At 40.1% G+C, this 18,332-nt stretch overlaps 1 protein-coding gene across 12 annotated transcripts in view; it reads right to left on the minus strand.

The window, feature by feature from the left end:
* The window catches only part of BBX (BBX high mobility group box domain containing), a 298,024-nt gene that overhangs the window by 90,144 nt on the left and 189,548 nt on the right, over positions 1-18,332 (minus strand). For all 12 annotated transcript variants that reach the window (XM_059687912.1, XM_059687914.1, XM_059687913.1 and 9 more), the window contains one exon: positions 15,304-15,546. In XM_059687912.1, the coding sequence (XP_059543895.1) occupies positions 15,304-15,546 (243 nt within the window). The remainder of the gene's footprint in view (positions 1-15,303; positions 15,547-18,332) is intronic.

Here is an 18,332-nt window from a genome sequence, read left to right on the forward strand (position 1 = left end):
CCCGGTGAACAAAATTCGTGCACTCGGAGGGGGCTGAGGGGAGGCTCTCCCTCAGCCTGGCCTGCACCCTCTTGCAGTCTGGGAGCCCTCGGGGGGTGTCTGGCAGTTGGACATCCTTAGCACTGCTGTGGAGGTGGGAGCCTGCCACCGCTCCCCCTATGGGAGAGCACTGACCACCAGGGGGCAACTCCTGCGTTGAGCATCTGCCCCCTGGTGGTCAGTGCATGTCATAGTGACCAGTCCTTGGGCTGTTTGGTTGATTAGCCTTTTATTATATACAATTGCCAAAAATTGTCATCCAATAAAATGGATTTTCCATGTGTTCTTCAACTATTATATGTTATTACCGCTGGATACTCTATTAAATTAATGCAATTCTTTTAATCCCATAAGTTTGCCTTTTAAAATGGTCTCTTTGTGTGTAAAATGAACTATCACTACAAGCTCCAAAGCTTTTCAATTAGCCAAATGAGAAATAAAGTTTCCTTTACCCTTGCTATAAAGTATATGTAATCCAAACAACAAACTTTTTTCAGCACTTCACTTAAAATCATATAGAAAATTGTACTGTATCTAGTCAATGGTTTAGAATTATTTAGAATTATCTTAATTCAAATTTTTCCTTTTTTTAAAATAAAAACTGTATTATCTGACTACTGATATATAGGAACATATAGGAGGAAGGTAACCATGAAAAACTGTAAGATACAGTTATACTTTTCTTACAAAAATAATTAAAATGGGACACAAAACCAGAAAAAAACTAAAATTTACCACGACATAGTGGAATGTATTGGGAGATACCAAATGTGATAGAAGAAATACCCTATCCTACATGTGCACGGGGGCATTTACATATTAAGCTGGGCAGACAAACAGCCTGGCCTGCTGTCCGGAGGTGGAAATAACAAATGGCAGGGAGAGGTGAAAATGGAAGTAGCAGACACATGCATCACTATTGTGTTCCAGTGGAAGACACACAGGCTAGGTTTGTCAGATGAACAGTCATTTGGACAAAGGTCACCACTCTATAAAGTGACAAAGGACTTTCAAACAAATGAATTAACATATTTGTCATGAGAAATTTTCAAGAATTTGGCAGTTTTATAAGAAGAAAGTTCCAGTTATGAAAGTTTCAATTACTACAGTAAGTCCTGACAACTTTGGAATTTGTGATCTTTCAAAGGGGTGTAGATGAAAGTTAACTTTTGCACCGTTTGAATAATTCATGCCATAAACTATTTTGTGAGAAGAAAGTTTATACTGTTTAAGGAAATTACTAAACCTCAGTGAACACATTAAAAAAAACACACCAAAACAAGCATTTTACAATTCAAATGAGTTAACATGAATTTATCTATTTTACCCTTTCAGAAATGTAGATAATATTACTCACCCAAATCCATATTCACTTTCTAAAAAGTAACAAAATTAGATTAAAAAGAAATTCTGACATTTTGGTGTTTTATTAATACAGACTTACTAAACTGACTTTTCTCCTAACTACCCAAATTAGGGGGTAAAATTATTCTTTAAAATGTTTTTATATATGAAAATTGCCACAGTAATCCTTACAGCCAATTTAGGTAACAGAATCAATAGTTAAGTCTTATGTTCTGTTTTTCCTTTATGACTTTTCCATAATAGAATAACCAAGCCATTCCATAGCCACTTAATCAAGTCAGTTTTTGAAGTGTGTGACATTTATTGGAGTGGTTTTATCATGCAAGTTTTACAGGTTAATGTATAACTTAAAATATTTTTGTTCTGTCAAAACCATAAACTTAATTCAATCTTCTATCACATCAAACAGTCTAATTTTCTTTCTAGTAAAGATAACTAAGCAACAATAATTCAGATTAGATAATGCTATTGTGTCTTATTATCTAATAAATGATAATTTTTAAAATTTTTGTGAGGGAAAGGTTCTAGAACTAAGGAAGTAGAGATTAGTGCCATTTTTTAAGTCTTCCTTTCCTCTTTCACCCATGTATAATGTGATTTTGCTTGCCACAGAGAACTATAGCTGTTTCAAAATGTATGTTAGGGGTTCACTTAGCCCCCTGCAGTTATAAAATAAAAAAGTGTTATATCTCTTTTTAAAATATCAGATAATTTCCTGTGCAATCTCTCCTCCAAAATTCCGGTAGATTTTATTTTATGGAGATATTTCACATATTTGCACCAGAATCAGCTATCTTTTTTTGTATAGGCATTCCCAGGGTCCCTTGTTACTTATGGTCTTCACCAGGGTTGCCATTCTCTTTCACTCTGTTGAGCTCTCGACTGTATTAATAACTAGAAATACTACTGGACTTTTAGGTAGCACCCCCTTCCCCACATTAAAAACAAACTGTTGGAGAATAGTTAATAAATTTAAAATCAAATTGCCAATCTCATCAATTATCTGGAAAATTAATGTTGAGACCCAATTTTTAAAACATTAACATAAGGTGCCCAGTCAGTGTGGCTCAGTAGCTGAGCTTTGAGCCATGAACCAAGAGGTCACTGGTTCAATCCCAGGTCAGGACACATGTGCGAGTTGTGGGCTCAATCCTGGATTGGGTGGTGGTGGCGGGGGTGTGTGTGTGTGTGTGCGCGCGCGCAGGAGGCAGCCAATGAATGTTTCTCTCTCATCAATTTTTCTCTCTATTCCTCTCCCTTTCTCTCTAAAATCAATAAAAACAATTTAAAAAGATAAATATAAAGTCTTGTCTTTGGTATATAACACTGCCATTGTCACATATGAAGTAGGCAAAATGCTGTCATAAAATGGATGCATTTACTACCATCACTAAAGAACAGTGATTTAGTATTATTGCTAATGAAATGCGGTGGTGGTTGGGATTAAACAGAAGGGAGCCCGCATTTACTGAGCACCTTGTAAGTCAGGGGCTGTGTCTGTAAAGTAGAATCACTTTAGGTTATCTAATGAGTTGGAAATTTGTGGGGGGGAAATGGAAATCATGAGGTGACTTTTTACTAGGGGATTTTTGAAAATTATATTTAGTAAATTACTTTTAAGGTAGTACCAGTAGCCCAACATGGATGCTCTTAGAAGATAACTGAGTTTTCTCTCCTACCCTCAGCAAGGATCCAGATGAGTGGAGCCGATCTCTTCGGCCCTTTTAATCCTGTGATGATGGATTTTTGCCCACATGGTTAACCAGCATGCTAATAGTTTCACTCAGCTATTTGCTTCAGACTAATACACTCTTCCTTCATTTCTTTCTTACACAGACTTCTCTGTAATTCCTTTCCTTAATAACCTCATCACAAAGAATGATTAAGCTTTTCTGTTGTCTCTTACAGTTGAATCAGAGCAAGTGATTGATGAGGTGCCTAGTTTCAGGGACAGAGAGACATCCTCACAGGCTGAGGCTCTTTCTGCTTCTGACCACAATTGTTCATACACTGCTTGCATTGACCTGTGTGTCTTTGCATGAATTTACAGCTTCTCCATCTAATCATTAAATTCCTATTCTCTTCCCTATCATCCACATTTTTAACTCCTTTGCTCGATATGTACATGATTGGACTAATGAATACTGTCTTGGTACTGCTCATTTACATTGAATTTAAGATTTTGGAAGATTAATATTGTGATAGTGACAGTGTATTGACCTTCACAGTGATTTCTCTTTACCGTTTCCCATAAAAGCCACACACTCCAGGGCTTTTGCTTGTCCTTTGTTCTTCAACCCATAGGTAGCTTCCCTTTTTACCGACCCTTTGAAAAACCATTTTTTCATGCCTGAGCCAAGGAAAGGCCTGTGGACCATGTATAAAAAGAAATAATACAGGGTAGGGCAAAAGTAGGCTTACAGTTGTAAGTACAGGAAAACACAGTTTATTCTTATATTATTATTATTATTATACTAGGGGCCCGGTGCACGAAATTCGTGCACTGGGTGTGTGTGTGGCGGGGGAGTGTCCCTCAGCCCAGCCTGCCCCCTCTCACATACTGGGAGCCCTCAGGCGTTGACCCCCATCACCCTCCAATCGCAGGATCGGCCCCTTGCCCAGGCCTGACGCCTCTGACAGAGGCGTCAGGCCTGGGCAGGGGACCCTCATTTCCCCCCATCACTGGTTCTGCCCCCAGCCCAGGCCTGATGCCTCTGGCCCAGGCATCAGGCCTGGGCAGGTGACCCCCAGAACCCTCTGATTGCTGGCTCTGCCCCTTGCCCAGGCCTGATGCCTCAGCAAGAGGCGTAGACCCCCATCACCCTCCGATCGCCTGATCGGCCCCTTGCCCAGGCCTGACGCCTCCGCCAGAGGTGTCAGGCTTGGACAGGGGACCCCCATCTCCCCCCGATCACTGGCTCTGGCCCCCGCCCAGGCCTGAGGCCTCTGGCTCAGGAATCATGCCTGGGCAGGGGACCCCCATCTCCCTCTGATCGCTTGCTCCACCCCCCGCCCAAGCCTGACGCCTCTGACCCAAGCTTCAGGCCTGGGCAAGGGGACCATCATATCCCCCCAATCCCCGGCTCCGCCCCCACCCAGGCCTGATGCCTCGGCCAGAGGAGTTGACCCTCATCACCCTCCGATCACCAATCACCGGATCGGCCCCTTGACCAGGCCTGAGGCCTCCGGCAGAGGTGTCAGGCCTGGGCAGGGGACCCCCAGCTCCCCGCGGTTGCAGGCTCTGCTTTAGGCCCAGGCAAGGTACCCCTAGCTCCTGGGACTGCCAGCTTCGACCGTGTCCAGCTCCCATCGCTGGCTCCACCCCAACTTCCTGCTGTCACTGGCCAGGGCGGCAAAGGCGCCTGATTCTCCGATCATGGCTGGGGGGCAGGGCAAAGGTGGCCCCTGGGGCCGCCTTTGCCCTGCCCCCCAGCTCTTAGCTCCCCCCTGGGTTTCCGATCCCTGTCAGTGGCAGGGGGCTTCTTCCTGCTTTCCCTTTCGCCTCCCTGCATTGTGCCTACATATGCAAATTAACCGCCATCTTGTTGGCAGTTAACTGCCAATCTTAGTTGGCAGTTAATTTGCATATAGCCCTGATTAGCCAATGAAAAGGGTATCGTCGTACACCAATTACCATTTTTTTCTTTTATTATATAGGATTATTTTCCATATGAACACATGTCAACCTACTTTTTTCCTCACCCTGTATGTTTCTGTGGCTAATGGCTATAAACAATATGAAGGCAGAGACTCTGATCCATGCTGTTTTAATCCCCAGTGTCTAGTTGATACTCACAAAGTACTGAGATAGAGGTGGGTAGGTGGAATATGAAAAAGAGAAAGAGAAAGAGAAAGAGAAAGAGAAAGAGAAAGAGAAAGAGAAAGAGAAAGAGAAAGAGAAAGACAAAGAGAAAGACAGAGAAAGAGAAAGAGAAAGAGGAAGAGAAAGAGAAAGAGGAAGAGGAAGAGGAAGAGAAAAGAGGAAGAGGAAGAGGAAGAGGAAGAGGAAGAGAAAGAGAGAGAGAAAGAGAAAGAGAAAGAAAGAGAAAGGAAGAGGAAGAGGAAGAGGAAGAGGAAGAGGAAGAGGAAGAGAAAGAGAAAGAGAAAGAGAAAGAGAAAGAGAAAGAGAAAGAGAAAGAGAAAGAGAAAGAGAAATGATTATGGTCAGTGACTGTTCCTGCTTTATGTTGTCTTCAGCACAGCTCTACATCAGAAGTTCATTTAAGCTGGCCTTTATTATCACCAGTGCTTTAAAAATAGTTGGTGCTGGTAATAATTCCTTCATGAGGACAATAGTATTATCATTTTCATTACATGTATTGATTTTCACCAACACATGATTACTAAATGATTCGTAGCAGAGGATATGATATCTTCCTGGGAAAGAATTTACTAGCAGATCAACCTTGGAGGGGAGGAAGGGGGTGCCTCAGAAAGAGAAGAAATCTGAGAGTTAGTGACAGCATCTTTCTTAACTAGAACTTTCTTATAAAACTAGCAAACATCTTACATGATGTTTCAGAATTAGGCCCCTCAGTCATCTAAATATTAACATCTGAAACCAACATCAAAATGAGAAGGGATTCAGTTCAAATTTTTAATTTATCACTCACTATGATGTCTATCACTGTTTATGGGGTCATTATGAAGTCCTTATACTTTTATTTTATTGAAATATTTAAATTATTGTGTTTACTAACAATTATAAAACTGATATTTTGAAATCAAGTCATTAATTCACCTAAATGAACATCTATTTTCTTGGGGGCTATTAATCACATAGGACAGTATCTGCCAAGTTGGGCAAATGATACATTTAGTTTTGTTGATTCTTTTTCAAAGACAAATTTTGCATTTCTATAGCCCGTCACTGTGTTCACAGTTCCTAATGAAAAAAGCAAGCAATAACTAGGTAGAGAAGTATTAAATACAAACAAACAAGTTTGCTTGTCAGGAATAACAATAAAACTAACATTTATACAGCATTTTAAACTTTATAGAATGTTTATACCTATATGACTTCTTTTGTATCTCATCTTGACCCTGGGAAGGTAGGCATCTTTACTGCCATTTTCCAGATGTGGAAACTCAGAAAGGTCTGAGAAGGGAGAGGGCCAAGTATGAAAACCACAGCTATACTATTACTAACTTGCTTCCTTGGACAAGTCACTTAATTTTTCTGGGCCTCAGTGTCCTCATCTTTAGCTTTTCAAAAATAATATCTATATCATGGGATTAATGTGAAGAGCAAATGAGTTAAATGTTTATAAAAGAAACCTGAACAAAACAGAGCAATATTCAGAAATTGATTATTACCATTTCAAAGACAAATGCTGGAATATTTTTTAAAATACAGTAAGAAAGCACTGATATCTGAAACACAAAAATGGGAAAGGTCTCAGAAACAAGGAATATTGTGAAACTCAGAGCCAAAAATTTGGGGTGGGGGGTGTCTAATTAAGCCGCATTCAGAAAACCCATAGATAGTAAACCATTTCATTAGAGGTAGCCAAAAGAACTGAAAGGAGAAAAATGTCAATAAAATGGAGGGTAGATCCAAAAGAAAGACACATGGGAAAGCAAAGAGGGAATTCAAAAGAACAAAATAGTCTCATTTGATACACAGACAGAAATGTGAATAAAATGCAACTGTTCACAAAGGTCTCACCAAATTACAGATTATAAAAAAATTCTTGTTTGTAAATAATGAGTTGAAATTTTCAAATAATTCAAAAGGCAATCTGAATACTTTAATTAAAAAAGTATGTAGAGAGAAACCAAGATGGCGGAATAGGTAAACACCGGAAATTGCTGCCTCCCACAACAACTTCAAAAATATAACGAAAAGACAAAACAGACATCATCCAGAACTACAGGAAGGCTGGCTGAGTGGAAATTCTACAACTAGAAGGAAAGAGAAAAGCACACTGAGACCCAGAGGAGCTGCGGAAGTAAAGTGCAGAGGTAAGGAGGCTCGAGCGCGCGCGAAAGGGGCTGGCACCTGAGGACGTGGCTGTCTTTCTGAATTGGGAGGGAGTCACAAGCTCCCGACTGCTCTGAACTCCAGTTCTGGGAAGTCTCTGGGGACCCAGGACTCATACGGGGACTGTCTGGCAGTGGGCAGAACTCGGAACTTGAGGGCAACTTTCCCTCAGAGGTGCTTGCAGCAATTACCAGGACACTGAGACGCGGGGCCCCTTAGGGCAGGGCTGAGGATCCGCCATAGCTGCTTGCTCCGCCCTTTGATTCCCTGAGACCCCGCCCCACCCAGGCTGCAGCAGAGGCTTTTGCATATGAATACCCTGGCCCTTTGCAATCTGAAAATTACCTAACAAATTGTAGCTGGGCCAGACAGACCCAGAACTTCCAAGAGAAGGCCAAGGCCCCACAGCAGCTTGCATTGCTTAACAGCTGGGCCTCATCTGGGCACCTCCAAACTCCAAAAAAGGAAGGGGAATCTGCAGTTCTCTTTGTAGCTCCTGCTGGGTAACCTCAGGAAGAGGCTAAATTAGCACCTCCTTTGATCCAAGAGCCAGTGTACCCAGTGGTCAGAGTGGGACCATCCAGATTGCAGCTCCTCAGATCCATAAGGGACACACTCAGGGGTCAGACTCAGTGAGCACCAAAGCCCCACTGAAGCAAGTCTTGCCCCAGAGGGGTGTCTTCAGCACAGAAGTTCTCCCACTGCAGACACAGTTGATTCTCACAGCCAATTGGTCTGGAGGTCAATTCCTCCCAGTGATCCGACAACAATCAAGGCATAACTATAAGACTGTGAACAAAGCCCACAAGGGGGTGCACTAAGAGTGTCCACCTCAGGTAACTGGGGAAGCTGAGCCACTGGGCCCTACAGGTCACCTAGCACACAAAACCACTCTACCAACACAGGGAAGCATAAAAAATGCGGAGACAAAGAAACAGGTCACAAATGACAGAAATGGAGGAAAGCAAACGACTGGATATAGAGTTCAAACCCACGTTTATAAGGTTTTTCAAGAATTTTATGGAAACCGCCAATAAATTTAGTGAGACCCTGGAGGATATGAAAAAAGACCAACTAGAAATTAAGCATACACTGACTGAAATAAAGAATAATATACAGAGATCCAACAGCAGACAAGAGGATCCCAAGAATCAAGTCAAAGATTTGAAATACAAAGAAACAAAAAATACCCAACCGAAAAAGAAAAAAGAATCCAAAAATATGAAGATAGTGTAAGTAGCCTCTGGGACAACTTCAAGAGTACCAACATCAGAATTATAGGGGTACCAGAAGAAGAGAGAGGGCAAGATATCGAAAACTTATTTGAAGAAATAATGACAGAAAACTTCCCCTACCTGATGAAAGAAATAGACTTACAAGTCCAGGAAGCGCAGAAAACCCCAAGCAAAAGGAATCCAAAGAGGACCACACCAAGACACATCATAATTAAAATGCCAAGAGCAAAAGACAAAGAGAGACTCTTAAAAGCAGCAAGAGAACGAAAGTCAGTTACATACAAGGGAGTACCCATACGACTGTCAGCTGATTTCTCAACAGAAACCATGCAGGCCAGAAGAGAGTGGCAAGAAATATTCAAAGTGATGAATAGCAAGAACCTACAACCAAGATTACTTTATCCAGCAAAGCTATCATTCAGAATTGAAGGTCAGATAAAGAGCTTCACAGATAAGGAAAAGCTAAAGGAGTTCATCACCACCAAACAAGCATTATATGAAATGCTGAAAGGTATTCTTCAAGAAGAGGAAAAAGAAAAAGGAACTCTTACCATTTGCCACAACATGGATAGAACTGGAGAGCATTATGCTAAGTGAAATAAGCCAGTCAGAGAAGGATAAATACCACATGATCTCACTCATTTGTGGAATATAATGAACAACATAAACTGATGAACAAGGACTGAGAGGCAAGAGACGGAGAGGCATTGATTGGACTGTCGGGCCTTGGAGGGAAGGTAGGGGAGGGTGGGGGTAAGGGAAAAATCAACCAAAGGACTTATATGCAAGCATATAGGCCTAACCAATGGACACGGACACCGAGGGTTGAGGGCATGAGCGGGGGGGGAGGGGGGAGCGGCGAGGTAGGGGGTAATGTGGGGATAAGGACACATATGTAATATCTTAATAAAAAATATATTAAAAAAAAAAGAAAGCATGTAAACAAAATTTTAAACAAAATCTCCAGGATAAATATATGAAATAAAAAGTGTTTAAAGGAGCAACAATGTGTAACATCAATTTCTCAAGGATGCTGGATAAATGAGGTGCTACTCTCAGGCAGTAGTATGCAAGGTGCCACAGCCACAGCAAGCGTGAAATAGAAGTTCTGTTAAACACGATACATGACAGTTAACAAAAATTTGCCAGTTACAATACATGAGAAAATGAGAATTTATCTTTTTGGGAGAAGAATCTATTTCTGATGAAACCAAAATAAGGGAATGAATAGCCTTTACAGAAAGTAACCCAGGAGCAAATAAATAACCCAACACAGGTTAATTTTATCTTGAAATATGGAGGAAGAACTAATCACTAAAAACTTCATGGAGTTTTATGGTAATGGCAATATTTGCTAGAGTACTGACAACAACAGATACTAACATTCACAAAAGGCTATTATAATTTATGTTGAAGTTACATTTTATTGCATTTAATTTCATAGCTGTTTTATTGGTATACAACTAAGCCTCCAAACTTTTCAGCCTGGTCTCATAATTTTCCCTTCACATCATCATTTCTTATCACTCTCCTACACATATGCTAGGCTTAGGGTAAAACAAAACAAATTTTCTTGTTTTTGAACTTGTTCTTACTCTCCCACATCTGCTCTTATCCTTACCTGCCTAGACCAGCTTTTATGAAGTTCATAAAGCCTTTTCTGAAATACCCCCACCCCGGCACAGGTAGAGGCTTCCCCTAAGTCCCATTTTATTGTTACCATTTTTGTCATACTTATTCAAATCTACTTATCTCTCAGGCATCTAAAGCAAGTTGCCATATAGTAAAAGGGAGCTAAAATCAAGTAGGCAGGAGTATCCTAGCTCCACAAATGTATAAATGGTCAAGATACTAACTCCAAAGAGCCGGAGATCCCTGTTCTGAAGAATGGGGACAGGAGAACCAAGATGGAGGAGCAGGTGAACATGGTACTCACTGTCTCCCACAATCACATAAAAATTAAAGCTAAAATACAGAACAACCATCATTCAAAACCACCTGAAAGCTAGCTGAATGGAAATCCTACAACTAGAGAAGAAGAAAGCACATTGAGACGTAGGAGGAGCAGAGGCGCAGAATGGGCTGGTCTGAGACCCATGTGTGGCATTTTTTTCACTTGGGAGGAATATCTCGGCAGCAGAGGCCTCCTATGAGGAGTAAGGGATCCCAGCTCCACACCAGCCCCCCAGCCCAGGGTTCCAGAGCTGGGAAGAGAAGTCCCCATAACTTCAGACTGTAAAATCCAGGGGGATTATGGCTGAGTGACACTGAGTCTGAGGGAGACTCAGACAGTTACTATTAAAGGGCTGTTGCATGAATGTACACAGACTTCCTCCCTCTGAGCTTCAGCACTGGGGTAAGGGCTCAGGGAGACCCAGAGACAAAAGGGGAAGAACTGGATTGTCTGGCATCACAGCAAGGGTCTTTAGTTTGAATTTCAAAGAATTTCAAAATGGACCAGTCAGAAATTATGCATACACTAACTGAAGTAAAGAATAATTTACAAGGGTTCAAAATATCAAGGATTTGGAATATGAGGAAGCAAAAAATACCCAATTAGAAGAGCAAAAAGAAAGAAAAATCCAAAAATATGAAGATAGTGTAAGGAGCCTCTGAGACAACTTCAAGCGTACCAACATTCGCATTATGAGGGTGCCAGAAGGAAAAGAAAGCAAGCAAGATGTTGAAAACCTATTGGAAGAAATAATGACAGAAAACTTCCCCTACCTGGTGAAAGAAATAGACTTACAAGTCCAGGAAGCACAGAGAGTCCCAAAAAGAGGAACCCTAAGAAGCCCACACTGAGAAGCATCATAATTAAAATGCCAAAGGTTAGAGACGAAGGAGAATCTTAGAAGCAGCAAGAGAAACACAGTTAGTACAAAGAAGAAGAAAATATGAACAATAAAATGGCAACAAATGCATATCAACAATTGAATCTAAAAATCAAAATAAACGAACGAGGAATCTAATGACCAAAATAAACTGATTAATAAAATAGAACCAGAGGCATAGAAACATGGAACAGACTGAGGAATCTCAGAGGGAAGTGGGGATGAGGGGCAGGAAGAGATTAACCAAAGAACTTATATGTACATACGGCATTACCTATGGACACAGACAATAGGATAGTGAAGGCTTGCGGCGGAGTGGGAACTGGGTAGAGGGGGCAATGTGGGGGAAAAGGGAGTCATCTGTAATATTCTCAACAATAGTAAAAATAAATAAAAAATTAAAAAAAAAGAATCTGGACAATCACAACTGACTTTACATGCTTATACTTATGTAAAACGATGAATCAATCAATCAACAAATGCATGCATTCAGCCTCATGTCTCTGATTCTACACAAAAGAAGGAAGAGTGTAATATAAAGGTCATTCAAAATTGCCTTGACTTCCCAGATTCTCCCTTGTCTTTGCACTGATCCCACTCAATGTGAAGGTCAAGATACGCGATACCCTAAACTGACTGAATTAGTTATAACTATTAGTTTAAGTGAATAGTGGATGGTTCCAGCAATATCCTAGGCAATAAGAAAGAATTGTATTCCTATATTTGTAAGAGTGCATACATAAAGATATTAAAAGGAAAAGTAATATTATTTCTGCGTGTTCTAACAGGCAGCCACAGTCAGAAATCAGAACCTGTGAACAGCCACGACACTTGCACCATCATGCAAGGAAAGGGTCAGAGAAAGTTCTAGCAGGTAAAAAAAAAAAAATCTCTCTAAAGTTATATTAATTATTATTCACTGATGGTTTTAGAATATGTTTCTTTTAAAAACAAAAAGGAAAAAATTAAGTATTTCTTACTCATTGATAATGACAGCATTCACATTCACAGTCAACTATGCTGAAAGAATATGTCTTGTCCTAATAGGGAACACACTTTAAATTGGTGTTTAAAATTGAAAGATTACACATAGAAAGCAATTATAAAAATAATAGGCTAAGGGGGACCTTGAGGAACTGAGAACATATTTATAACTAGCAACCACCACAAAACCTGGTACACTGAAGCAGTAAGTTTTTGTTTATTAAACAGATATTCCAATTCAGACTGCAATATTCACACACAAAAGCAACATCACAATTACCTGCACTTTTTTTTTTTAAAATATATTTTATTGATATTTTACAGAGGGAAAGGGAGAGAGATAGAGAGTTAGAAACATCGATGAGAGAGAAATATCGATCAGCTGCCTCCTGCACATCTCCTACTGGAGATGTGCCCGCAACCCAGGTACATGCCCTTGACCGGAATCGAACCTGGGACCTTTCAGTCCGCAGGCCGATGCTCTATCCACTGAGCCAAACCGGTTTCGGCCAATTACCTGCACTTTAATGTAATTTCAAAACCATTTTGTAAATAAACTGAAACAAGGAAGTGTCACTTATGAATAGCAACCAATCCTATAACGATTTTGGAAGTAGCTGAATTATCCACACTGTGCACTGGAAACAAGACAACATTTAATAAGAACATATATAAACTAGGTAAGAAGCAAGATAAAGAATCAGTTATGATCATCACTTGTAATAGATTGCAGGGGACCACCTTAACAATTTCATTACAGCACCACTATGGCAAATATTATAACCCTAACTAAGTAATTAGTAAGGGATTTCCTATATAAAAATACTTCCTCTTTTTAAAAGTGGTCACTTGTTGAGTTGGTAAATTAGCAGTAGTTGGGATAAATAATAAACTTGGTACAGGCTGCTTGTTATCCAAATACAGCAATCCAAAAACAAACTCAACTGTTTAATTATAGGAGGCTAATGCAGGTTCCTATGAGGTTTCAGATAATTCTTTATTTACCATATAAGCATGAATGACTATGAAAAGATCTAAAGCTATTTATTGAGAAAGTTTTACTATGTATTGTTAAGCTAGTGGGAATCTACTGAAACATTTAAAACCATGTAGGCTACTGGAATTGATTTTAAACACTCTAGATCCATGGTCGGCAAACTGCAGCTCGTGAGCCACATGTGGCTCTTTGGTCCCTTGAGTGTGGCTCTTCCTAAGCCTTAGGAGTACCCTAATTAGGTTAATAACAATGTACCTACCTATATAGTTTAAGTTTAAAAAATTTGGCTCTTAAAATAAATTTCAATCGTACTGTTGATATTTGGCTCTGTTGACTAATGAGTTTGCCGACCACTGCTCTAGATGTTCTACATAGTTAAAATCCTGTTTCTAACAGTAGTCAATTCCAAAAGCCTTATGTGAGCATTAATTACATAGCATATAGGCAGACTCATCATTTACTCTGGATTCAAATTTCCCTGAACATTGCCTAATAAATTTTTATGTTCCATGTTAGCTTGTTAAACAACTCAATAAAACCACAGCAATTAAAATAATTATTTTCCACACACTGAGATGTCTAATAACATGTGTCGCTTGAAACACTGTATTTTGCCACCTGCTGGTTCATCTTTTCACAGATTTAACCAAATGCTTGGGTGGCAGGGTTTTCATGATTCATGAATCAAGATTATTTGCAAGTGGCAACACTGAAGAAATAAAGTTAGAATTAGTCTTTTCAGGTTTAATCACAATGATATTGCTTTCCTTTTTCCCATTACTTGATAAATCCATTACACATTATATTTTAAATGTACAATGAACTCTCATTAATTTCAGATTAACTTAGTAACAGACCAGAGTATAATTTTTGAAGCAGTTTAGTCACTGCTATCATTATAGAATTAATGTCCAATTTCTCTGAATAGCCTTCCTGCATGGAAATGCTTCTCACCAACTACTGCCTACACGTTGTTAACATGCATGCACATGCCACTGTACATCCTATTCCACTGCCATTTATCGTTTACTAGTTTTAAATATTCATGCTGCACTATCTACAAAACAGAAACAAATCAAAGCATATCTCTTGAAAGTTCTATATATTACAAAATCAAAAAATGTTAGAGCTGGAAGGGATACAAATTTTTGTCCAACTTCCTCATTCTAACATAAAAAGAAGAAAGCTGAGACCCAGAGATTGACTTAGATACTGTCACAAAGCTATATAGCATCAGAACTCGATCAACTCTTTCCCATGACACAACCAAAGTAACCTAAGATTGTCATCTTTACCACAGGCACTTTCTGACAGCAGAAGCTGAATTCCTAGAAAAACTATTTTAAAAAACCCATTCGTAATAAATCACCATTCATAAAAAATCAATCAGTAGAGTACATACAATGAGAAAAAAATCTCTTGGTAATAGACTGCTCTTGGCACTCCACCAGTGTTTGAAAGGTGAACTCAGAACTCAGAAATAGGAATAAGCCCTGGCCGGTTTGGCTCAGTGGATAGAGCATCGGCCTTCGAACTGAAAGGTCCCAGGTTCGATTCCTGTCAACGGCATATGCCCTGGGTTGTGGGCTTGATCCCCAGTAGGGGGCGTGCAGGAGGCAGCCGATCCATGATTCTCTCTCATCATGGATGTTTCTCTCTCTCTCTCTCCTGCTTCCTTCCTCTCTGAAATCAATAAAAATGTATTAAAAAAGAAGAAGAAAGGAAATAGGAATAAACCTCTTATGTTTTCTCTTAACACCTAATTCAGGATTCACATTCCTGCTGGTAGGTCTTCATATTTGCTGAGAGAGGAATATGGGATTGATTGTTCACAATCACACCTTAAACCTTGTTCCTGGAACCTACCTCCTTGGCCATGTCTGTGTATTTCTGCTTTTCCTTTGGATCAAGAACAGCCCACCAATCAGCCAGTATCTTGGTAGCACCTCGGTTATCAAGCCTGGGGTGTTTCTGACGGACAAGGGAGCGATGGCGTTTGCAAAATAAGAGAAATGCATTCATTGGTCTCCGGGCCCGCTGCTCTGGTGATTCATCATCTTCAGTCTCAGCAACATCTTGCTCTAGGCCATCAGCCCCAAGAAGTTGAACCTATTATCAAACAAACAAAAGCCAAATGTTTAACACATCCTGGATAATTCTGCTTTAACATTTAGTCTTGGTTTTCAAATTGCATTTTTTTTAGCACCATTTAAAAAACTTATAAATTGAGAAAAAAATTATTAACCAGTAGTGGTTGGTAAACAACGTATAATGTATTCTTCTGCTTAGTTTCTACAGTAACCTGAGCATGTCTATTACAGAATATATTATACTGTGTTGTATTTGCTTACACAGCACCTAGCTCAATGTCTGGTATGACATTAGTACTTAACTGTTGAATGAATAAACCCATTCTGTGGTATATGGGTCTCAAGATTAACAAAAAATATTCACACAAAGTACACAAATATTAAGAGTTGTCTTTCTCCTCTTTATAAAGTGCTTTCCTATGGCCAAAAAAATGAAAATGTTACCATGAAAATAGACCATAAAAACGTAAATATAATACTCAATGTTTATGTGCACATCATAAGTAGAGCCTCCTACTGTGAAAATCAAAATAGACATGTAATATTATTTGAAGGAATAACTACATTGTACATTTTCAAGCTTATAAATATTTTCCAGTCCAGTGAAATACTATGGTGATAGGAATAAACTCATCCAGACCTAAACCTTCAAAATCAGTTCTGAATCCCCCCTTTTTCTAAGCATTTCATTTTATTCAAGGTCTTTAAGGACTCTGCAAAGCTCTGATCCTGTCCACTGCATCTGTGTAATTCTCACTGCTACTTTACTAGTTCCACTCCAGACAATGGCCTAGTCTTCCTGCTTTTAACCTCTCATAAAGACTTCCTGCACCTGGCTGAAGATTAAATTTCTTAAAGCACATCTCTGATCACTGAATCTCACAATATATTAGCATTGTCAATCATCATCTAATTCTAAATTATGATTTTAGAATATATCTTAGAAATATTGCAGCCATGAACAGAAGTCCAATGCTTACTAAAAGCATTTCTTTAATTTATTGTTTCATAGTTAAAATCAAGAAGACTGAAGTTGTTGTCAGTCTGCATTATACAGTAGGGCAGTAGTTCTTAAACTTGGATGAGCACTGAAATCCTCAAAGGTCTTGTTAAAACAGATTGTTAGGTCCTATTCCCAGAGTTTCTGACTCTGTAGATCTGGAGTTGGCCTTAATAATTTGTATTTCTAACAAGTTCCCACCTGATGCTGATGCTGCCGGTTTGAAAATCACACTTTGAGAACCACTACATAAGGTAACTGTGTTCTTTTATATACAGATAAGATATTCTAGGACAAATCACTAGCTTAATCTAACGTAGTATTTTTTTTAAAAGTCTTTTAAGTTTAAAGTAAGTATTGCAAATGCATTTAATTAATCATCAATTATTTTCAAACACAAATAGTACAGAATAAACTTTAAATCACAGCAATCTGATTTAGAAATCCATTATAGATTATTATTGGGTTGAAGGCTACAGATTTTTCTTATTATGTATACAATCATTAATAATAATTTGAATATTCAAGGAATATTTATTTAGCATTCTGAAACTGAGTAAGAAGCTAAAGAAAAACCAGGCATTAACAAATGTATTATGGGGAGAAAAATGGTGGCTGAATAGGCTGGCCTGTCGTGCACCTCATCCCAGGGCCAAACTGGAAATACAACTATATTGGAGAACATTCAGATGGAATTACCAACAGAAGTCCAGCTGAGGAGGAGACATATCAAGGAAGGACAGAAAACGCCTGGAGACTGGTAGAAAGGGCAAGGTCCTGAGGAGCTGACCCAGAAGACAGAGGCCCAGAACACAGGCTGGGCTCTACAGCCTAGAGCGCCAGAGCCCATACCAGCAACCCACTTAATGTCCACCATGAAAGGCGACAGACCTGCTGGCCGCAGCAGAGCCTGGAGCCATGGAACAGGGCCGGTAGGAGAGAAAGCCACAGTTTCGTTTTGGTTTTCTTTCTTTGTGCCCTCCACCCCTACAGCACAGGAATTTTCATTTGCAGCTACTCACCCAAAGCAGGGAGGGGGACCCGGACTTGAGGTGCCTAAGTAGAGTCTGGAGTGGGAAGCATTGCAGGGAGACTTGGAAAAACAGCATCCAGGAACATTTGGTCATAGGCCCCCAAAACCAAAACGGCCATTTTTCCTGAGAGGAGCTAGCTACTCCCAGAAGTAACAGGGAAGGAACAGAAAAAAAAAACCGCCCTAAGTGATACAGCTTGCCTCACCCTCAGGAGTCCTGCATGCCATACCCTGCATTTTGACCTTTTCAGAGGAACCAAAATCAGAGGCCAAGTTTACAGGTTTGAATAGTCTCAAGGAGCCCTCAGTTACTGGACTGAAGGAGGGGCCGTCCACCTCGCTACCCTAGGACCTATACTGATACTTTCCCCACACAGGAGAACTGATAAAAAACTCCAGGTTTCCAGCCTACCCCTTTAGTCTACGTACAAGGATCTCTGTCAAGCCAAAGACAGAGTAACATTTTGGGCCACTCACAGAGGAATAGCTCTTGGACAGGGAAACACACCCACCACATTCCCTAAAAGCTAAACAGCACCTCTCCCGCCTATAGCCCCTTCAGAAACGGACTTTTGAGTGATTGAGGTTGACAGCTGGCTAGTAGGCAAAGGCAGGCAGAAGCCAGACTTGGGAACCAGGGGAAGTTTGCCGACCCAGCCCTGGCCCCATGGTGCTAACAAACCTACTTTAAAGGGCAGATTGGCTCCTCATGCATGCAACCAAGGCCTGTGGAGACAGACACAAACAGTACAACAGTAGATAGCTTGGAGCT

The sequence above is a fragment of the Myotis daubentonii genome, chromosome 3 (assembly GCF_963259705.1).
Source record: "Myotis daubentonii chromosome 3, mMyoDau2.1, whole genome shotgun sequence".
Lineage (NCBI taxonomy): Eukaryota > Metazoa > Chordata > Mammalia > Chiroptera > Vespertilionidae > Myotis > Myotis daubentonii.